The 22882-nt window shown below is 39.1% G+C and overlaps 2 protein-coding genes and 1 long non-coding RNA gene across 3 annotated transcripts; all 3 read right to left on the reverse strand.

The window, feature by feature from the left end:
* Positions 1 to 626: 626 nt before the first annotated feature.
* LOC105923868 (mucin-5AC) lies at positions 627 to 11420 on the reverse strand. Its single transcript, XM_036146449.1, has 16 exons — positions 11198 to 11420; positions 11057 to 11121; positions 10685 to 10869; positions 7619 to 7851; positions 6964 to 7025; positions 6733 to 6881; positions 6350 to 6606; positions 6207 to 6271; positions 5834 to 6018; positions 4652 to 4926; positions 3658 to 3719; positions 3425 to 3573; positions 3072 to 3283; positions 2394 to 2455; positions 2164 to 2312; positions 627 to 2038 (listed from the first exon to the last, which is right to left on the reverse strand). The coding sequence occupies exons 3-16, from the start codon at positions 10845 to 10847 to the stop codon at positions 1950 to 1952; spliced, it is 2112 nt and encodes a 703-aa protein (XP_036002342.1). The 5' UTR covers positions 10848 to 10869; positions 11057 to 11121; positions 11198 to 11420; the 3' UTR covers positions 627 to 1949.
* A 623-nt stretch (positions 11421 to 12043) lies between these two features.
* Positions 12044 to 16371, reverse strand: LOC118565703. The gene is made up of 3 exons (XR_004932535.1): positions 15969 to 16371; positions 14010 to 14251; positions 12044 to 12105 (listed from the first exon to the last, which is right to left on the reverse strand). It is a non-coding gene; the product is annotated as an uncharacterized LOC118565703 (long non-coding RNA).
* Positions 16372 to 16377: 6 nt separating this feature from the next.
* On the reverse strand, positions 16378 to 20077 carry LOC110368359 (mucin-5AC; the record flags this gene model as incomplete). Its single annotated transcript, XM_036147027.1, has 4 exons — positions 16378 to 16526; positions 16653 to 16801; positions 16883 to 16944; positions 18281 to 20077. Coding segments are annotated over 4 exons (2157 nt in total), but the record flags the coding sequence as incomplete, so codon positions are not given.
* Positions 20078 to 22882: the final 2805 nt, after the last annotated feature.

Below are 22882 nucleotides of genomic sequence, written 5' to 3' on the forward strand. Positions count from 1 at the left end.
CCTCTTGCAGGATTTATTTCAAACAAAAAAGGCAGATGGTATTCTGTAAAAATCAATTAAGAATATGCTACTGCAATGAAAATTATTTTATTTTACCCCATTTTAAACCGTTTTAAGAGGATTGTCATTACATTCGAGAGCACCATCGAGTGGTCTTTTTAACACATAGCTATCAAAAAATGAATTTAAATATGATCTAAAAATTTTGACTTAGACGTGTGATGTTTGAACATGTTTTACACATTAAGAATAGCTGAGGATAAATGTTTTGACCACCTATGTGGAGTGGTGGCACTAGTTACAGAGCAAGGCACTTGATTCCTGGTGAGGGTGAGAGGTTCTGGGGATGAATCCCACAGACGGCCTCTCTGAGTCTCTAAAGTGCTCCCCCCGGTGCCACACATATAGTGGCAACCCCTGCTCCCTGAGGGATGGGTTAAATGGAGAGGAAGATTTCCTTAAAACTTATGTTGCAACAACAATAAAAAAAAAAAATTCATGCAGAAAAAAGAATGTGGTTTTTCTCTCCCTATAAACACACATGACTAACTAACCCAACATGCCTTTGTTGCTTAGAATAGAATAATAACAATGTTTTTAGATATCAGTTTCTTTATTACATTGTATTTCATACACTTCTACACAAATTACACCCTGAAGATAAATATTACAACAATCTCATGTTAATGCAATTTTAAATGTTTGCTTTTAATACCCTTCTCATTTTGAATTTCTTCCTACATAGAAAAAGCTTGAATAACACTTAAAATAATAATAAGAAGAATAAGAATAATTAAACACAGAAACAGCCATTACCATAGATGTGCTTAAAAAAAGAAACACTAGATAATCGTATGGGTCACTGTTCAGACATCTTAACTTTATTTATCCCACCAAATTAATTTATAGAGATGTCTCCAGGGTTTGTCTGAACAATGCCACCAACTAGATTGCCATTAATGCCATTCCTTCATTAATACTTGAATTGATTATACGTGAGAATTAACAATAACTAAACTTTGTATAAGACTAAAGTGCCATGACTTTGAGATAAAAACGTATACAACTTAAATCACTTCATATTATACAGGTAAAACTCTTTCCAGGGAACTGGGATACTAAGTACATGTTTTCCCCATGGACCGGATCTAGGGTTTCATGATGAGATGTTCAGCCGAACACAGAGTTTTGTTTTTTTAAAGTTTATCGTGAATAACGGCAGATGAGGCAGGCAGGCAGTAATGGGCAGAACATCAGAGGATGCTAGTGGGGTGAACGGCAGAACCAATACTGAACAGGAGTTGCAGGCAGTGACAGACTTGATCAGAATGGTGAAGGCAGGAGCTGACCAGAACAGAAGGTGTGAGCCAGCGACCCACCAGAAAGAGCAGAGCAAGCAGCTGGACCTCACAGAAAACAGGGCAGAAGCTGAGCTGGACGCAGAAACTGGAACTTATGTCAGTGAGGGCTTAACCGGGGCAAAGATTCAGAGTCCAGCAGGCTGAGCACACAGAAACTGAGGCTGACAAGGCAGCAGTGCACATGAGGCAAGACTTTGTGGCAGTGAGCGTAAGACTGTGGCAGGTGTAAGCAGCCATGTGAACAGGTGAGCAGAGTTGACTCTAATTAGTGCAGCAGGTGGAGCTGATCAAGAGCAGAGTGTTGGCTGAGGAGTGGAAAGAGCTGATAGGTTGAGAGGCGACAGGGCTGATTCAAGAAAAGTCCAGAACAAACAAACAAAAACCTAAATCATGACAGTCAGAGATATAAAATGATTAGTAAATATGCTTTTACAAATATTGAAGTGGTTGATTGATGATTTGCTAAAACATGTTGTTTGGATAATTATTTCTCTTTAGAAAATAGAATTCCCCTTTAAGATTACCTTTTTTGGTTTCTAGCTAAAACAATCTTTTTAGCAGATTATCCACTAGAAATCAACAGAGATGTTAGTGCTGGCTGGACAACAACCAGGACAAGAGAACCATGCAGAATGCTGTGATGAGACTGATCTCGTGGCTCACTCCACTTGACACTTCTGTAAATGTTGAAGAAAAACAGGTCATCAGCAGACTGGTAAACAAGGAAACACTTTTTAAATATATTTTTGAAGGATTTTATTTAATATATAGTTATTTCATGTCTGAATTTATTTTAGCTTACGTGTTCCATCCACTGAAATATTCGTGGTGTCAATGGTGAAGGCATTGATGTCTGAAGCTGCGTTGATCAGAACTTGTGCAATTTGGGAGCCATCAGGAACAGATGTAGATGCAAATCGAAGAATCATGTTGTTGATGATTGACCCATTGCTATAAATAAACAATATATTATGTGTATTGCTCAAATGTTTGACAAAACATCTTAAAATTAGAATACGGGAAACAAAATACCTGAATGAAGTCACTGTTAAATCGCGGAATGAAGAAAACGATTGCCTGTAAAACGGTTCAAGCTGAGAAAGAAAAAGAAAATATTAGTCAACTCTTGCTACTAAAGTTTAAAGCCATGTTACTCAGAATAATATGGCAATTATCCACACAGTACATGCAGAACCAAAAACCTAGGTGTATTGGATCTAAAAGTTTGGCTGCAAAAATCCAAAACAAAAGCTGCCATTTAAGCTTCACAACTATAGAAGGAATTGTAGTGTAATGGTGTGGGATAACGAACACTCCCCAAATTAATGGGCTTTATTTGATCAAAAAGTGACCTTGGACACTGTCTCAACCTTTTAATTAAGGATTTGTCAAGCTATGCCGTTTCCTTTTTTACAGAAGCATCATACAAAACAACATCTGAGTGCCAAACTCTGGAATGACTGATAAGTAATGAATTTCTAGCCAACTTGGTGTCTAGAAAAATAGAAAAAATATCAGCACAATATAAAATCTTGCCTCCTTTTTTATTCCTTCTTTTTTTTTCCTTGAAGAAAATTAAGTTATTGTTGCTTTTTTGTTGAAGGAAAAATAATCTGTATTTGAGCATTACTTAATAAATAGAATATATTGTCGGTGCAAAACAGTATCGCAATCCAATGGCTGTTACACATCTTAAAGAACATAACTCACCGTGGACTTTAAAAGTGCGGCTCGGTTTATGAATGCTGTTGAAAACGGGTTGAGCAAATCAATAGTAAAGGTCTCTCCAGGAGACCTAAATGTCAGCACCCTTGTCACTGTTTGCTCCACAGTTGGGATTCTTGTTGTTGTTGTTGTTGTTGGTTTAACTGTGGTAGGTGTTGTGGTTGAATTTTGAGAAACTGTTGTATTTAAAGCAGGGACTTCAGTTGTTGAAGGGGTACATGGCAAAAAAAATGTAAATTAAAAAAAAAGCATGATAGTTATTAAGCTGATTTTGTTTGTTCATTCTTATTATGTTTAAAAACTGGAATTATCTTAGAACTGCATTTCAGTTTTCTTACCTTTGTCACCCACAGTAACTGAACTGGCTTCAATGGTAAAATTTGTAATGCTTGAAGCCTCTTTGACTAGAACTTGTATAATTTCTGTGTCATTAGTAGCAGATGCAGAAGCAAATTCAAGGTCCATTTCGTTGATGACTGATCCTTTCCTACAAAAGAAGGAAAATAACACTTTAATTCTAAGAATACATCACCAAGTAATGTGAGATTTTAGTATACCATAAAGAAATTACCTGAAGGAAATAACTATCAATTTGAGGAATGAAGGAAATGATCTTCGGTAGACTGGTTCAAGCTGCAATTCACAGTAAAATAAGTAAAAAAAATGTAATTTCACAGAGTAAAAAATAAATAAAAATAAACATTATTTCAGAATGACAGAACATGTGTTATTTGTTTTTTACTCAAACATCTCTTATGGTCTTATATTTAGCCTAAGTTCATGACCTAACACTGATAAAAGTTGTGTAATTTTAAATTTCTAAAACAATTTCAGACAACACGTCACTGAAACTAAAATGTATATATATATATATATATATATATATATATATATATATATATATATATATATATATATATATATATATATTATAGTTTACATTGGTTAACCAATTATCATTGTTTATGTAAAAGGGAAAATCCATCTGTTTTATTTATATAATCTTTTCATGTCTGTGATGAAGTTTAAAAAAGATATGTTTACCAAGATGGATGAAGCTACTCATGATGAATTTATACAGTGGCATCTTCTTCTTACAAATGACATGCAAAGACTTCGGTTTGTGGAAGATTTAAGAAAGAAACTTTACACCATTCTTTAAGAGGGCAGTATGTCTTTTGGTTGTTGTTTTTTTTTTTTTTTTTTCATTTTTTGAACTTAGTCTCATTGACCACTCTCAAGCTTCTAATAATAATAAGTATTTGTCAAGCTGATATGTTTTATTTTTTACTGAAGCATCATACAAAGCAACTTCATGGGTCTGACTGACAAACTCTGGAATTACTCATAAATGATAAATTTATGGCTCTCCTGGGCTGGAAAAATAAATTAAATTCTCAAATCTTGCTTCCTTTTTGAGTTAAGAAAACAAGTTTTGTTTTTTTTTGTCGAAGAAAAAGACATCTGCATTTGAGAAATATTTAATGAATATAATAGTAGGTCTATAAAAAAAAAACAGTATTGCATTCATTAGAATGCTTTACATCTTAAAGAACACGACTCACCGTGGACTTTAAAAGTGCAGCTCGGTCTTTGAATGCTGGTGAAGATGAGTTGAGCAAATCAATAGTAAATGTCTCTCCAGGAGATCTAAAAGTCAGCACCCTTTTCACTGTTTGCACCACAGTTGGTGTTGGTTTAACTGTGGTAGGTGTTGATAAAGTTGAGGTTGTAGCGTTTGTTATTACATTGGATGCCGGAGTTGTAATGTTAATAGCTGCCGTTGAGTTTTGAGAAACTGTTGTATTTAAAGCAGGGGCTTTAGTTGTTGAAGGGATACCTGCCAAAAAAAGGGGAAAAAAATTAAAACCATCAAAACCAACATAAGTATACATTTTACAAGAACTTTTATTTAGTATTATTAATCTATGTAACACAACGACTTAGATATTTTTAATGTTATCATTTTACATTTGCATTCCAAAACATTAATTAAACACTTATTGTGTTGCAAAAATTAGTGAGCAACTTAATATTCACCACAGTGAAAATTACCAAGTAAAGTTTGTTGTGTATATTTTACATAAATCAGTCTTTGCATTTTTTGGTCATAGGATATTCTTTAAGTAACCCTTGAACTGATATTAACTATTATTTTCGAAAAACAAAGTTGACTTTAAAATATAATTTTTTTTTGATTGTGATGGAAAATATGATTTGAATTATTGAAGTCATATTTTTAAAAAATGTATTACAGATCTTTGGAAGGAAATGTGGGCCTAGTTTCTCATCTTTTCTAATCTTTTCCCACCTTCTGAGCTGTGTGATCCATAACTTTTTTAATATGTGGCCCAAAACAGCTACCCCTGCTAACTTGACTGATTAATTTAGAACAAATAAACATTAAATTCAGGGTGGATTCCTGAAAAAAGAGTCCAATTACTAAAAATATCCACAAATGATCAAACAATGATGACAACGTCAGAAGAAGAATATTTTTGAAAAAAAGTTGATAATATTAGTATTGGATCCCCTTTTATGTTTCAAAGGTTTTTGTGACCTAAAGTAAAACATTTTATTGTGGACAATTATATTTTTAAACAACATCTTTGCTTATTGTAAAGCCCAAAGGATGTTGAGTGTCATGCTACAATAAAAAATAATTAGGGTTGTTTAAAACACAATTATGTGAGAAACTTTAAAACCATTATACTATTTTTTTAGTGTTTCAAGCATTTGTTACTTACGTATTACTTCGATAGAATTCTCCTCAAAGGTCACATTCAAGGTGATGTTAGGGTTTTTCACAGCCTCCACTAATACTTCTTGAACAGTTTCAGGCTTTGGAATTGTCTCTACTGGTGTGGTTCTATTGAACTCAACCCCGACCTCTGCTTGAGTACCGTTCATTCGAAACCTGGTTATAGCGGGTCTGAAAAAAATCAAAACACAAACTCTTGTCAGTAACTTGAGATTCTATGTATGTTGTGCAAACATTTAATTATGTGCAATATCTCCCTCCGATTTTTAGTTTCTTTTCGATAATAATCGTGATTAACATAAATACAATACATGTAAACTTGAAGAAGCTAGAAGAAGAAGAAACAGAAACTAACTTACCTAAATGCAATGATATAACTTCGAACAAAGAAAATTCCAAATCTTGCTCGGTATATGATATCATACTGAAAAAGGGAAAAAACATGGTTAAACAAACATAAATAAAAACATTTAGTTACAAAATAACTGCTAATTGTACTCACCACTGCTATCACTTTTACTTCTAGTTCCTTGAACTCTTTGCTGTTTCTATCATTATACTGTGGAACATATGGTTGGACCACGGTTGCTGCAACAACAAACACTGGAGGAGGAGCTTCAGTTGTAGTTGTAGTGGTTGAAGCAGTTGTAGTGGTTGTAGCTTTAGTTGTAGTGGTTGTAGTGGTTGTGGTTGTTGCAGTAATAGTAGTTGGAGCTTTAGTTGTAGTGGATGTAGTAGTTGGAGCAGTTGTTGAGGTGGCTGTTGAGAAAATAAAAAGAGGTTGTCAGCAAATTGTTCAATAATAAGATGTTTTAATTATATCTTTAAGGATTATCATTAACAGGGTGTAATACATAATTAATACATATCTTAATTTTAGCTTACGTGTTCCATCCACTGAAATACTAGTAGTATCAATGGTGAAGGCAGGGATGTCTGAAGCTGCGTTGACCAAAACTTGTGCAATTTGGGAACCATTAGGAGCAGATGCTGATGTGTACCGAAGTGTCATGTTGTTGATGATAGAGCCATTGCTATAAAGAAGTAATATATGATGTGTATTGTTATAATATTTGACCAAACTATTTAAAAATTATAAGAAAATGAACAAAATACCTAAATGAAGTCACTGTTAAATCGATGAACGAAGAAAAAAATGGCCTGTAGAGCGGTTCAAGCTGAGAAAGACAAAAAATACTAGTTAACTCTTGCTGCTAAAGTTTAAAGCTATGTTACTCAGAACATTCTGGCAATTATCCACACAATACATGCAGAACTAGAAACCTAGGTGTATAGGATCTCAAAGCTTTTCTGGAAAAACACAAAACAAACGCTGCTCTTTAAGCTCTATAATTATATAAGTAATTGTAGAAAAAGGTGTAAGATATCTAACTCTCCCCAGATTAATGGCCTTTATTTGGACTAAGATCACCTTGGACATCGTCACAACCTTCTAATTAAAGATTTGTCACGCTACTTTATTTCCTTTTTTATTGACGCATCGTACAGAATAACTTCATGGGTCTGAGAGACAAACTGGAATTACTGATAAATGCTGAATTTATAGCCCACTTGGTGTCCAGAAAAAATGTCATTGCAATTTAAAATCTTACTTCCTTTTTGATTCAGGAAAATTAAGTTTTTATTTCTTTTTGATGGAATAAATGACATCTACATACATTTGAGCATTACTTAATACACATAATATTGTGTCTGTGAAAACAGTATTGCAATCATATGGCTGTTATACATCTTAAAGAACATGACTCACCGTGGACTTTAAAAGTGCAGCTCGGTTTATGAATGCTGTTGAGGACGAGTTGAGCAAATCAATAGTAAAGATCTCTCCAGGAGACCTAAAAGTCAGCACCCTTGTCACTGTTTGCTCCACAGTTGGGATTCTTGTTGTTGTTGGTTTAACTGTGGTAGGTGTTGATACATTTGTTGTTGAATTTTGAGAAACTGTTGTATTTAAAGATGGGGCTTCTGTTGTTGAAGGGGTACCTGGCAAAAAAGTGGAAAAAACATTAAAAATGGTGTAAAGATTAAAATTTCACTGGGAAAACCTTTATTTAGTTACAGTAATTTATTCAATTAAAAACCTCAGAAGATATATATTGATTATTTTTCTTTTGCTGTACAAGACATTAACTTGTCATGTATTGTAATGCAAAAGAAATTAATTAGCTTACTATTTATGTCAATAAAATAAAATAGTAAGTGTTTGTGTGAGAGTGTGTTCTTGAACTAGTCTGGATATTCGGGTCATTGGATATTCTTTTAGAAACCTTTGACCTGAATAATTAGATTTATCATTTGATTAACTATTTAAAAAAACAGCTAAACCTAAAATTGAATTGCTTGTCTTGACTGTCAAGGAAAAATATACAAATATTTTTGTTTTTTCATCATATTGTACAAAAATAATAAAATACATAAAATGACAGCTCTTTGGAAGGAACCTTCAGCTTGGTTTCTCATATTTTCTGATATTTTCTCATCTTTTAAGCTGTTTGATCTGTAACTTTTTATGTGGCCCACAACAGCTGCTCTTACTATCTTTTAATGATTAATTTAAATATTTTATTTTATTTTTTTATATAAACATCTTACACGTTGAAACTGTTGTAACTTCAAAGGAAAGAGTGAATATGTTTACAGCAAACTGATATGAAATCTGCATGAAGCCTTATTGTGACAGGTTTTAATACTGTGTTACTAAAATAGTGAATCCATGTCTTTGATCCTTAAGGGGGCAATAGTAGTGGATAAATGACTAATACATGCAATTACACAATATTTACAGAGAGGATTTCCTTGTATATTTTTATATTTTTGAGTTTTTCTACTGGCTTTCATGTGTCTGAGACCAATATATCCAAAATGCTGCAGCAAGAGTTCTGATGAAATTCAACAAGTGGGATCATATTTCTCCAATTTTAGCTTCCCTTCATTGGCTTCCTGTTAAATCAAGTATTAAATTTAAAATTCTTCTTCTAACGTAAGAAGCCCTTAATAATCAAGCTCCATCATATATCAAAGCTCTGATTACCCCGTATGTTCCTAACAGAGCACTTCGCTCTCAGACTGCAGGTCTGCTGGTGGTTCCTAGAGTCTCTAAAAGTAGAATGGGAGGCAGATCCTTTAGCTATCAGGCTCCTCTCCTGTGGAAACAACTCCCACTTTTGGTCCGTGAGGCAGACACCCTGTCTACTTTTAAGACTAATCTTATAACTTTCCTTTTTGACAAAACTTATAACTAGAGTGGCTCATGTTACTCTGAGCTACCTTTATAATTTTGCTGCTATAGGCTTAGGCTGCTGGAGGACATCAGGATCTAATTTTCTCACTCTATAGAGTTCTACTGTTCTTCAATTATGCATTGCGTGTCGTCATTTCTGCTTTAACTTTCTGTTCTCTCTCTTTTCTCTTCATAGTAGGTACACCTGGTCTGGCGTTCTGTTAACTGTGACATCATACAGGGAAGACAGATCACCTGCTATTACCATCTAATGTAGAACAGATTACTGGATCAATGTGTGCTTCTGTGCTTTTTTTGTCTCTCTTGTTGTGTCTCTGCTCTGTCTTCTGTAACCCCAGTCGGTCGAGGCAGATGACCGTTCATACTGAGCCCGGTTCTGCCGGAGGTTTTCCTTCCCGTTAATGGGGAGTTTTTCTTCCCACTGTCACTTCATGCTTGCTCAGTATGAGGGATTGCTGCAAAGCCAAGTACAATGCAAACGACTCTCCCTGTGGCTCTACGCTTCTCCAGGAGTGAATGCTGCTGGTCGGGACTTTGATGCAATCAACTTGTTTCCCTTATATAGGAAATTTTTGACCAATCTGTATAATCTGACCCAATCTGTATAATATGATTGAACTTGACTTTGTAAAGTGCCTCGAGATGACATGTTTCATGAATTGGCGCTATATAAATAAAATTTAATTTAATTGAATATATAGTCCCACCAGCAAGGTCTACCTCTGCCCCAGGTCCTTCTCCCAGTGGGACATAGCTGTAACAATACAAACGAGGTGCAGTGAAAGCATCTCCATACCCAAACCACTTCAGCGTACTCCTTTTCATACAGAGGAGCAGTGGTTGTACTCCAAGCTACCTCCCAGACAACAGAGGTCCTCCATCTTTCTCCATCTCCATCTTATAACTGCCTGAACATTTCTGAGGAGTTTAACCTTGGGAAATAGCATGCCATACTTCTTGAGAAATCCTTTGCTCTGCTTTTATGTTTATGCGTTGCAGTTAACTAAAAGCTTGCTCTATAGGTGTGCCGCCCTTTTTTTGGAAGCAAGTTAATGCTTAACAGCGATGTCTGTAGTCATGGAATTGCAGTGGAAAAATGGCTTGTCTTTCTCTCTTTTGACAGTGATTTTTATGGTTTCATTCACTGAAATCTAATAATAAGAACAGTGTTAGATTTTTTGCTTTAATTATCCAAAATGAAATCTGTAGTATTTTCATTAGAAAATCTAATAAATTCAAAATTCTGTTTGTAAGTACTGCTTCCTGAAAAGAAATCTAATGACTAAAAATATCCACAAATGATCGATGATGAAGATATCCGAAAAGGAACATTTATGAGCAAATGTCAATGATATTAGTATTGTATCATTGTCAAAGTTTCTGTGACTTAATATAAAACATTTTATCATAGAAAATAACCTTTTTAAGTTACACCCCTACTTAAATTTAGGCAGAAAGATGTTGAGTGTCATGCTACAACAAAGAGAATTAGGGTTGTCTAAAGCACAATGATGATGTTACATGCGTAACTTTAAATACTTATTTTTTTTAGTGTTTCAAGCACCTATTACTTACGTATTACTTCGATAGAATTCTCCTCAAAGGTCACATTCAAGGTGATGTTAGGGTTTTTCACAGCCTCCACTAATACTTCTTGAACAGTTTCAGGCTTTGGAATTGTCTCTACTGGTGTGGTTCTATTGAACTCAACCCCGACCTCTGCTTGAGTACCGTTCATTCGAAACCTGGTTATAGCGGGTCTGAAAAAAATCAAAACACAAACTCTTGTCAGTAATTGAGATTCTATGTATGTTGTGCAAACATTTAATTATGTGTAATATCTCCTTCAGATTTTTAGTTTCTTTTCGATAACAATCGTGATTAACATAAATACAATACATGTAAACTTGAAGAAGCTAGAAGAAGAAGAAACAGAAACTAACTTACCTAAATGCAATGATATAACTTCGAACAAAGAAAATTCCAAATCTTGCTCGGTATATGATATCATACTGAAAAAGGGGAAAAATGGTTAAACAAACATAAATAAAAACAATTAGTCACAAAGAAACTACTAATTGTACTCACCACTGCTATCACTTTTACTTCTAGTTCCTTGAACTCTTTGCTATTTCTGTCATTATACTGTGGAACATATGGTTGGACCACGGTTGCTGCAACAACAAACACTGGAGGAGGAGCTTCAGTTGTAGTTGTAGTGGTTGAAGCAGTGGTTGTAGTAGTTGTGGTTGTAGCAGTTGTAGTGGTTGGAGCTTTAGTTGTAGTGGTTGTAGTGGTGGTGGTTGTAGGAGTTGTGGTTGGAGCAGTGGTTGTAGTGTTGGTGGTTGTAGGAGTTGTGGTTGGAGCAGTGGTTGTAGTGGTGGTGGTTGTAGGAGTTGTGGTTGGAGCAGTGGTTGTAGTGGTGGTGGTTGTAGGAGTTGTGGTTGGACCAGTGGTTGTAGTGGTGGTGGTTGTAGGAGTTGTGGTTGGAACAGTTGTAGTGGTTGGAGCAGTGGTTGTAGCAGTTGTGGTTGTAGGAGTTGTGGTTGGAGTGGTCACAGTAGTTGAAACTGTAGTTGAGGTGGCTGTTGAGAAAATAAAAAGAGGTCGTCAGCAAATTGTTCAATAATAAGACATGTTTTAATTATATCTTTAAGGATTATCATTAACAGGATGTAATACATAATTATTACATATCTTAATTTTAGCTTACGTGTTCCATCCACTGAAATACTAGTAGTGTCAATGGTGAAGGCAGTGATGTCTGAAGCTGCGTTGATCAAAACTTGTGCAATTTGGGAACCATTAGGAGCAGATGCTGATGTGTACCGAAGTGTCATGTTGTTGATGATAGAGCCATTGCTATAAAAAAGTAATATATTATGTGTATTGCAATAATATTTGACAAAACAATGAATCATATGAACAAAATACCTGAATGAAGTCACTGTTAAATCGTTGAACGAAGAAAAAAATCGCCTGTAGAGAGGTTCAAGCTGAGAAAGACAAAAGATACTAGTTAACTCTTGCTGCTAAAGTTTAAAGCTATGTTACTCAGAACATTCTGGCAATTATCCACACAATACATGCAGAACTAGAAACCTAGGTGTATAGGATCTCAAAGCTTTTCTGGAAAAACACAAAACAAACGCTGCTCTTTAAGCTCTATAATTATATAAGTAATTGTAGAGAAAAGGTGCAAGATATCTAACTCTCCCCGGATTAATGGCCTTTATTTGGACTAAGATCACCTTGGACATCGTCACAACCTTCTAATTAAAGATTTGTCACGGTACTTTATTTCCTTTTTTTTATTGAAGCATCATACATAATACCTTCATGGGTCTGAGAGACAAACTGGAATTACTGATAAACGCTGAATTCTTAGCCCACTTGGTGTCCAGAAAAAATGTCATTGCAATTTAAAATCTTACTTCCTTTTTGGCTCAAGAAAATTAAGTTTTCATTTCTTTTTGGGGGAATAAAAGACATCTACATTTGAGCATTACTTAATACACATAATATTGGGCCCGTTCTTCATATGTCACTAACTCAGTTAGCTGGATTTGATTGTTGACGATTTGGCATGATCTTGGATCGTTTGGTTCTTCGAAGCTCATCTTGGACTTGCTGTCATAACAACATGTGCGCAAGCTCAAGCCTGCTTGCGAGCAGGCTTATTTCATGTAAACAGGATTAGATCGCGGCTTTATTAGCGGAGGAGATAGGGAAGTCTGTCGTAGCCATGTCCGTTTTTACGACAGCACCCTGTTGCGGAAGGTGAAAGAATAATTTGCAGAGTTTTTCGAATTAATCGCGTATTGCACAATAGACAGGATCCTTTAGCGCAGTGCGACAGTGTAATTGTAGAGAGATTTTTCTTGGTGGCTGTTTTAAACAGACAAACACATCATTTGACAGTGGCTTTTAAAGAGGAAAAAGTGGTTTTGGAGCCATAAATAGAAAATATTTAAGTTATTTGTATGATGGTTTGCTTTTTATTTTTATCATATTCAGTAAGAAGATGTGTTCAGGCCATTTTATTGTGAAGTTTAGTTTGACTTTAAAATGCTTGCTTCCTGTCGAGCCGTATATTGTATTAGAACAAACTCTGGATGGATTATCTAGACATGGAGCAATACAGTTTTACCGTGTAAACTGTGTATGACATGGAAAAGGAGAAACTTCATTTTTTATAAATAAAGACTTTTTAGTTAAAATTCCCAGTTTGCACGTGTCCTTTACTTCCAGTGTCTAAGGAATGACACCGATATTAGATCTGTTGCCATAATAAGTGGCTTTTTAAAATAAAGTATAATAATTAAAGGCTACCATTTTGTAGGATATTCTTGTATTTCACTTTTACTTGTCCCCATGTAAATATATACATAAAATACATACTGTAGAAAGTGATAGAAACATCTACCATGAACAGTATTTATGCATTAATTTGTCTGTTACTTTTTGCCAGCCCTCTCTCCTGGCTTTAGCAGATTTTGAGGTGCTCCCTGTCGTTTTATTGAGTGACTCAAATTCGGCATAACCTTCCATTAAAAGCTCGTGTTCTGGGTGTGAGAAAAACTGTGGGCGTTATTTTGCCAGGCTGAATAGCCAATAGCAGCGTTGCTGATCATTGTTTCTACTATCGATACATTTCCCCTTTTTAACAAACCCATGAATGCGCAGTTATCTCAGATAACTCAATCCAGCCATACTAATCATAAACAACAGGTGTGTTTGAAGAACCCAATTAGCCGGATCATTATTAGCCGGATGACATCATCTTTTTCACATTTGATCTCGGATGTTTTAAGCAACGTACGAAGAATGGACCCATTGTGTCTGTGAAAACAGTATTGCAATCATTTGGCTGTTATACACCTTAAAGAACATAACTCACCATGGACTTTAAAAGTGCAGCTCGGTTTATGAATGCCATTGAAGACGGGTTGAGCAAATCAATAGTAAAGATCTCTCCAGGAGACCTAAATGTCAGCACACTTGTCACTGTTTGCTCCACAGTTGGGATTCTTGTTGTTGTTGTTGTTGTTGGTTTAACTGGGGTAGGTGTTGATACATTTGTAGTTGAATTTTGAGAAACTGTTGTATTTAAAGATGGGGCTTCAGTTGTTGAAGGGGTACCTGCCAAACAAAGTGGAAAAAACATTAAAAATGATGTAAAGATTAAAATTTCACTGGGAAAACCTTTATTTAGTTATGGTAATTTATTTAATAAAAAAACTCACAAGAGATATATTGATTGTTTTTCTTTTGTGGTACAAGACATTAACTTTCCATGTATTGTAATGCAAAATAAATTAATTAGCTTACTATTTATGTCAATAAAACAAAATAGTAAGTCTTTGTGTGAGAGTGTGTTCTTGAACTAGTCTGCATATTTGGGTCATTGGATATTCTTTTAGAAACCTTTGACCTGAAAAATTAGATTTATTATTTGATTAACTATTTTTAAAAAAATAGCTAAACCTAAAATGTAATTGCTTGTCTTGACTGTCAAGAAAAAAAAATACAAATATTTTTTATTTTTTCATCATATTGTACAAAAATAATAAAATGACAGCTCTTTGGAAGGAAACTTTTGCTTGATTTCTCATATTTTCTGATATTTTCTCATCTTTTAAGCTGTTTGATCTGTAACTTTTTTGTGGCCCACAACAGCTGCTCTCGCTATCTTTTAATGATTAATTTAGATATTTTTAATTTTTTTATATAAACATCTTACACGTCTGAAAATCCAGAAAATCTTGAAGCTGTTGTAACTTCAAAGGAAAGCCTCATTGTGACAGGTTTTAATACTGTGTTACTAATATAGTGAATCCATGTCTTTGATCCTTAAGGGGGCAATAGTAGTTGATAAATGACTAATACATGCAATTACACAATATTTACAGAGAGGATATCCTTGTATATTTTTATATTTCTGAGTTTTTCTACTGGCTTTCATGTGTCTGAGACCAATATATAGTCCCACCAGCAAGGTCTACCTCTGCCCCAGGTTCTTCTCCCAGTGGGACATAGCTGTAACAATACAAACGAGGTGCAGTGAAAGCATCTCCATACCCAAACCACTTCAGCGTACTCCTTTTGATACAGAGGAGCAGTGGTTGTACTCCAAGCTACCTCCCAGAAAACAGAGGCCCTCCATCTTTCTCCATCTCCATCTTGTAACTGCCTGAACATTTCTGAGGATTTTAACCTTGGGAAATAGTGTGCCATACTTCTTGAGAAATCATTTGCTCTGCTTTTATGTTTATGCGTTGCAGTTAACTAAAAGCTTGCTCTATGGGTGTGCCGTTCTTTTATTTGGAAGCAAGTTAATGCATAACAGCGATGTCTGTAGTCATGGAATTGCAGTGGAAAACTGCCTTACTTTCTCTCTTTTGACAGTGAATCTATGGTTTTATTCATTGAAATCTGATAATAAGAACAGTGTTAGATTTTTTGTTTTAATTATCCAAAATAAAATCTGTAGTATTTTCATTAGAAAATCAAATAAACTCTGAATTCTGTTTGTAAGTACTGCTTCCTGAAAAGAAATCCAATGACCAAAAATATCCACAAATGATCGATGATGAAGATATCCGAAAAGGAACATTTATGAGGAAATGTTAATGATATTAGTATTGTATCATTGTCAAAGTTTCTGTAACTTAATATAAAACATTTTATTACAGAAAATAACCTTTTTAAGTTACACCTCTGCTTAAATGAAAGCACAAACATCTTGAGTGTCATGCTACAACAAAGAGAATTAGGGTTGTTTAAAACACAATGATGCGTAACTTTAAATGCTTTATTTTTTTGTGTTTCAAGCACTTATTAGTTACGTATTACTTACTAGTTGTAGTGGTTGAAGCAGTGGTTGTAGTGGTTGTGGTCTTAGCAGTCGTAGTGGTTGGAGCTGTAGTGGTTGTAGCAGTTGTAGTGGTTGGAGCTTTAGTTGTAGTGGTTGTAGTGGTGGTGGTTGTAGGAGTTGTGGTTGGAGCAGTGGTTGTAGCGGTTGTGGTTGTAGCAGTCATAGTAGTTGGAGCTTTAGTTGTTGTGGTTGTAGCAGTGGTTGTAGGAGTTGTGGTTGGAGCAGTGGTTGTAGCAGTTGTGGTTGTAGGAGTAGTGGTTGGAGCAGTGGTTGTGGCAGTTGTGGTGTTAGCAGTCGTAGTGGTTGGAGCTTTAGTTGTAGTGGCTGTAGCAGTTGTAGTGGTTGGAGCTTTAGTTGTAGTGGTTGTAGTGGTGGTGGTTGTAGGAGTTGTAGGAGTTGTGGTTGATACAGTGGTTGTAGCGGTTGTGGTTGTAGGAGCAGTGGTTGGAGCAGTGGTTGTAGCGGTTGTGGTTTTAGCAGTCGTAGTGGTTGGAGCTTTAGTTGCAGTGGATGTAGTAGTTGGAGCAGTTGTTGCTGTGGCTTTTGAGAAAATAAAAAGAGGTCGTTAGCAAATTGTTCAATAATAAGATGTTTTAATTATATCTTTAGGGATTTTTGTTAACACAGATTAATACATAATTATTAAATATCTTAATTTTAGCTTACGTGTTCCATCCACTGAAATACTAGTAGTATCAATGGTGAAGGCAGTGATGTCTGAAGCTGCGTTGACCAAAACTTGTGCAATTTGGGAACCATTAGGAGCAGATGCTGATGTGTACTGAAGAATCATGTTGTTGATAATAGAGCCATTGCTATAAAGAAGTAATATATTATGTGTATTGCAATGATATTTGACAAACTATTCAAAAATTATAAGAAAATGAACAAAATACCTGAATGAAGTCACTGTTAAATTGACGAACGAAGAAGAAAAGTCCCAGTAGAGAGGATGAAGCTGGGAAAGACAAAAAATACCAGTTAATTCTTACTGCTAAAGTTTAAAGCTATGTTACTCAGAACATTCATACGTAACTATTGTATTGGATCTCAAAATTTATTCTGGAAAAACACAAAACAAAAGTTGCTCTTTAAGCATAATTACATGAGTATTTGTAGAGAAAGGGTGTAGGATATCTAACTCTCCCTAGGTTAATGTCCTTTATTTGGACTAAGATCACCTTGGACACCATCACAACCTTCTAATTAAAGATTTTTCAATCTACTTTATTTCCTGTTTTATTGGTGCTATCAGGACTCAGCAGGAAGTGCCAAGCCGGCTCTGCCTTTTGTTGCCAGAGTGTTAACTTTGTGTGGTACACCTCAGTTGGTCGCTGTCAACCGAAGGGTACTCTCTCCAGTCGCTAAACCTGTCTCTCTTGTGTCCCAGGTTGCCTCACGCTCTGGATCCCGCTCCAGAGCGCTCTCTTGGACCTGCAAAGCCTCAAGCCAAGCCTTCATCTAATCACCAGTTCTGATCCCGCTCTGAAGCTCTCTCTCTGACCTATGTAGTCTCCAGCTAAGCTTCTCTCAAACAGTGGCTGGGATCCCGCTCCAAAGCTCCCAGTGCCCCATGAAGCCTAAGCCTGACTGCCTCATTAGATCTCCCCTGGTTCCTCCAGCTGACCGCCGGCCACTGCTCCCACCTGACACGCTATGTGGACTCCGCTTACCCTCCATCTGCCTGCCTCCCTGCCTCTCAGTCACCATCTCCCCTAAAATCCTGACGTCGCGTCTCAGGGAGTCGCCCTCTGAGTCAGCTCCTCCTCATCACTCCCCCCATTCAGGTTGTCTACGCTCGGCGGTAAGCTCCTCACGTCTTGCATGTGAGCGAATAATATAACCTCTCCTTCTCACCCGCAGATTGAGCGTGCTCCGCAATTCCACGCTTTTCCGGTTTCCCCACGTCGTGACACCACCTGTGCCCAACCCTGTACAATTCTTTGCCAAATATAAAAATTAAACCGTTCGTCCTGCCTCTTGAATGAGTTCTGCATGTGGGCCAAATACCTAAAAGCCATAACAGACGCATCATAAAGAATAACTTCATGGATCTGAGAGAAAAACTGGAATTACTGATAAATTATGAAATTATATCCCAGTTGGTGTTTAGAAAAAAATGTCATTGCATTGTAAAATCTTATTTTCTTTTTGACTCAAGAAAATTAAGTTGTAATTTTTTTGTGGAAAAAAGATAACTGTATTTGAGCATTACTTAATACATATAATATTGTGTCTGTCAAAACAGTATTGCAATTATTTGGCTGTTATACATCTTAAAGAATAGGGCTTACCGTGGAATTTAAAAGGTCAGCTCTGTTTATGAATGCTGTTGAAGACGAGTTGAGCAAATCAATTGTAAAGGTCTCTCCAGGAGACCTAAAAGTCAGCACCCTTGTCACTGGTTGCGCTGCAGTTGTGATTCTTGTTGTTGGTTTAATTGTGGTTGTGGTTGGAGCAGCTGTTGCAGTGTTTGGACCCACTGTGGAAGTTGTTGGGGCAGCTGTTGCTGTGGTTGGAGCAGCTGTTGCAGTGGTTGAAGCAACTGTAGTCGTGGTGGGTGCAGCTGTGGTTGTTGTGGGTGAAGCTGTAGTAGTTGTGGGTGAAGCTGTAGTAGTTGTGATGGGGGCAGCTGTAGTTGTTGTGGGTGAAGCTGTAGTAGTTGTGGTAGCAGCAGTAGTTGTGGTGGGGGCAGCAGTAGTTGTTGTGGGTGCAGCTGTAGTCGTGGTGGGAGCAGCAGTAGTTGTGGTGGGAGCATCAGTAGTTGTGGTGGGAGCAGCTGTAGTTGTTGTGGGTGAAGCAGTAGTTGTGGTGGGAGCAGCAGTAGTTGTTGTGGGTGCCGCTGTAGTTGTGGTGGGAGCAGCTGTAGTTGTTGTGGGTGAAGCACTAGTTGTGGGAGCAGCAGTAGTTGTGGTGGTTGAAGCAGTAGTTGTGGGAGCAGCAGTAGTTATGGGAGCAGCTGTAGTCGTGGTGGGTGCAGCTGTGGTTGTTGTGGGTTCTGCAGTAGTTGTGGTGGGAGCAGCTGTAGTTGTTGTGGGTGAAGCTGTGGTAGTTGTGGGAGCAGCAGTAGTTGTGGTGGGAGCAGCTGTAGTTGTTGTGGATGAAGCGGTAGTTGTGGGAGCAGCAGTAGTTGTGGTGGGAATATCTGTAGTTGTTGTGGGTGAAGCTGTAGTAGTTGTAGGTGCAGCTGTAGTCGTGGTGGGTGCAGCAGTAGTTGTGGTGGGAGTAGCAGTAGTTGTGGGTGCAGAAGTAGTTGTGGTGGGTGCAGCTGTAGTTGTTGTTAGAGCAGCTGTAATTGTTGTGGGTGCAGTTGTAGTCGTGGTGGGTGCAGCTGTGGTTGTTGTGGGTGCAGTAGTAGTTGTTGTGGGTGCAGTAGTAGTTGTGGTGGGAGCAGCTGTAGTCGTGGTGGGTGCAGCTGTGGTTGTTGTGGGTGCAGCAGTAGTTGTTGTGGGTCCAGCAGTAGTTGTGGTGGGAGCAGCTGTAGTTGTTGTGTGTGAAGCTGTGGTAGTTGTGGGAGCAGCAGTAGTTGTGGTGGGAGCAGCTGTAGTTGTTGTGGGTGAAGCAGTAGTTGTGGGAGCAACAGTAGTTGTGGTGGGAGCAGGTGTAGTTGTTGTGGGTGAAGCGGTAGTAGTTGTGGGAGCAGCAGTAGTTGTGGTGGGAATAGCTGTAGTTGTTGTGGGTGAAGGTGTAGTAGTTGTGGGAGCAGCAGTAGTTGTGGTAGGAGCAGCTGTAGTTGTTGTGGGTGAAGCTGTAGTAGTTGTGGGAGCAGCAGTAGTTGTGGTGGGAGCAGCTGTAGTTGTGGGTGAAACTGTAGTAGTTGTGGGAGCAGCAGTAGTTGTGGTGGGAGCAGCAGTAGTTGTGGTGGGTGCAGCTGTGGTTGATGTGGGTGCAGCAGTAGTTGTGGTGGTAGCAGCTGTAGTTGTTGTGGGTGCAGCAGTAGTTGTGGTGGGAGCAGCTGTAGTTGTTGTGGGTGCAGCTGTAGTCGTGGTTGGAGAAGCAGTAGTTGATGTGGGAGCAGAAGTAGTTGTTGTGGGTGCAGCTGTAGTTGTTGTGGGTGAAGCTGTAGTAGTTGTGATGGGAGCAGCTGTAGTTGTTGTGGGAGCAGCTGTAGTTGTTGTTGGAGCAGCTGTAGTTGTTGTGGGTGCAGCTGTAGTCGTGGTGGGTGCAGCTGTGGTTGTTGTGGGTGCAGCAGTAGTTGTGGTGGGAGCAGCTGTAGTTGTTGTGGGTGCAGCTGTAGTCGTGGTGGGAGAAGCAGTAGTTGATGTGGGAGCAGCAGTAGTTGTTGTGGGTGCAGCTGTAGTTGTTGTGGGTGAAACTGTAGTAGTTGTGGGAGCAGCAGTAGTTGAGGTGGGAGCAGCTGTAGTTGTTGTGGGAGCAGCTGTAGTTGTTGTGGGTGCAGCTGTAGTCGTGGTGGGTGCAGCTGTGGTTGTTGTGGGTGCAGCAGTAGTTGTGGTGGGAGCAGCTGTAGTTGTTGTGGGTGCAGCTGTAGTCGTGGTGGGAGAAGCAGTAGTTGATGTGGGAGCAGCAGTAGTTGTTGTGGGTGCAGCTGTAGTTGTTGTGGGTGAAGCTGTAGTAGTTGTGATGGGAGCAGCTGTAGTTGTTGTTGGAGCAGCTGTAGTTGTTGTTGGAGCAGCTGTAGTTGTCGTTGGAGCAGCTGTAGTTGTTGTGGGTGCAGCTGTAGTCGTGGTGGGTGCAGCTGTGGTTGTTGTAGGTGCAGCAGTAGTTGTGGTGGGAGCAGATGTAGTTGTTGTGGGTGCAGCTGTAGTCGTGGTGGAAGAAGCAGTAGTTGATGTGGGAGCAGCAGTAGTTGTGGTGGGTGCAGCTGTAGTTGTTGTTGGAGCAGCTGTAGTTGTTGTGGGTGCAGTTGTAGTCGTGGTGGGTGCAGCTGTGGTTGTTGTGGGTGCAGTAGTAGTTGTTGTGGGTGCAGCTGTAGTTGTGGTGGGAGCAGCTGTAGTCATGGTGGGTGCAGCTGTGGTTGTTGTGGGTGCAGCAGTAGTTGTTGTGGGTGCAGCAGTAGTTGTGGTGGGAGCAGCTGTAGTTGTGGGTGAAACTGTAGTAGTTGTGGGAGCAGCAGTAGTTGTGGTGGGAGCAGCTGTAGTTGTTGTGGGTGCAGCAGTAGTTGTGGTGGGAGCAGCTGTAGTTGTTGTGGGTGCAGCTGTAGTCGTGGTTGGAGAAGCAGTAGTTGATGTGGGAGCAGCAGTAGTTGTTGTGGGTGCAGCTGTAGTTGTTGTGGGTGAAGCTGTAGTAGTTGTGATGGGAGCAGCTGTAGTTGTTGTGGGAGCAGCTGTAGTTGTTGTTGGAGCAGCTGTAGTTGTTGTGGGTGAAGCTGTAGTAGTTGTGGGAGCAGCAGTAGTTGAGGTGGGAGCAGCTGTAGTTGTTGTGGGAGCAGCTGTAGTTGTTAGGGGTGCAGCTGTGGTTGTTGTGGGTGCAGCAGTAGTTGTGGTGGGAGCAGCTGTAGTTGTTGTGGGTGCAGCTGTAGTCGTGGTGGGAGAAGCAGTAGTTGATGTGGGAGCAGCAGTAGTTGTTGTGGGTGCAGCTGTAGTTGTTGTGGGTGAAACTGTAGTAGTTGTGGGAGCAGCAGTAGTTGAGGTGGGAGCAGCTGTAGTTGTTGTGGGAGCAGCTGTAGTTGTTGTGGGTGCAGCTGTAGTCGTGGTGGGTGCAGCTGTGGTTGTTGTGGGAAGAGCAGTAGTTGTGGTGGGTGCAGCTGTGGTTGTTGTGGGTGCAGCAGTAGTTGTGGTGGGAGCAGCTGTAGTTGTTGTGGGTGCAGCTGTAGTCGTGGTTGGAGAAGCAGTAGTTGATGTGGGTGCAGCTGTAGTTGTTGTGGGTGAAACTGTAGTAGTTGTGGGAGCAGCAGTAGTTGAGGTGGGAGCAGCTGTAGTTATTGTGGGAGCAGCTGTAGTTGTTGTGGGTGCAGCTGTAGTCGTGGTGGGTGTAGCTGTGGTTGTTGTGGGTGCAGCTGTAGTCGTGGTGGGTGCAGCTGTGGTTGTTGTGGGTGCAGCAGTAGTTGTGGTGGGAGCAGATGTAGTTGTTGTGGGTGCAGCTGTAGTCGTGGTGGGAGAAGCAGTAGTTGATGTGGGAGCAGCAGTAGTTGATGTGGGTGCAGCTGTAGTTGTTGTGGGTGAAGCTGTAGTAGTTGTGATGAGAGCAGCTGTAGTTGTTGTTGGAGCAGCTGTAGTTGTCGTTGGAGCACCTGTAGTTGTTGTGGGTGAAGCTGTAGTAGTTGTGGGAGCAGCAGTAGTTGTGATGGGAGCAGCTGTAGTTGTTGTGGGAGCAGCTGTAGTCGTGGTGGGTGCAGCTGTGGTTGTTGTGGGTGCAGCAGTAGTTGTGGTGGGAGCAGCTGTAGTTGTTGTGGGTGCAGCTGTAGTCGTGGTGGGAGAAGCAGTAGTTGATGTGGGAGCAGCAGTAGTTGTTGTGGGTGCAGCTGTAGTTGTTGTGGGTGAAACTGTAGTAGTTGTGGGAGCAGCAGTAGTTGAGGTGGGAGCAGCTGTAGTTGTTGTGGGAGCAGCTGTAGTTGTTGTGGGTGCAGCTGTAGTCGTGGTGGGTGCAGCTGTGGTTGTTGTAGGAGGAGCAGTAGTTGTGGTGGGTGCAGCTGTGGTTGTTGTGGGTGCAGCAGTAGTTGTGGTGGGAGCAGCTGTAGTTGTTGTGGGTGCAGCTGTAGTCGTGGTGGGAGAAGCAGTAGTTGATGTGGGAGCAGCAGTAGTTGTTGTGGGTGCAGCTGTAGTTGTTGTGGGTGAAGCTGTAGTAGTTGTGATGAGAGCAGCTGTAGTTGTTGTTGGAGCAGCTGTAGTTGTCGTTGGAGCACCTGTAGTTGTTGTGGGTGCAGCTGTAGTCGTGGTGGGTGCAGCTGTGGTTGTTGTGGGTGCAGCAGTAGTTGTGGTGGGAGCAGATGTAGTTGT

Source organism: Fundulus heteroclitus, chromosome 14, assembly GCF_011125445.2.
Source record: "Fundulus heteroclitus isolate FHET01 chromosome 14, MU-UCD_Fhet_4.1, whole genome shotgun sequence".
Lineage (NCBI taxonomy): Eukaryota > Metazoa > Chordata > Actinopteri > Cyprinodontiformes > Fundulidae > Fundulus > Fundulus heteroclitus.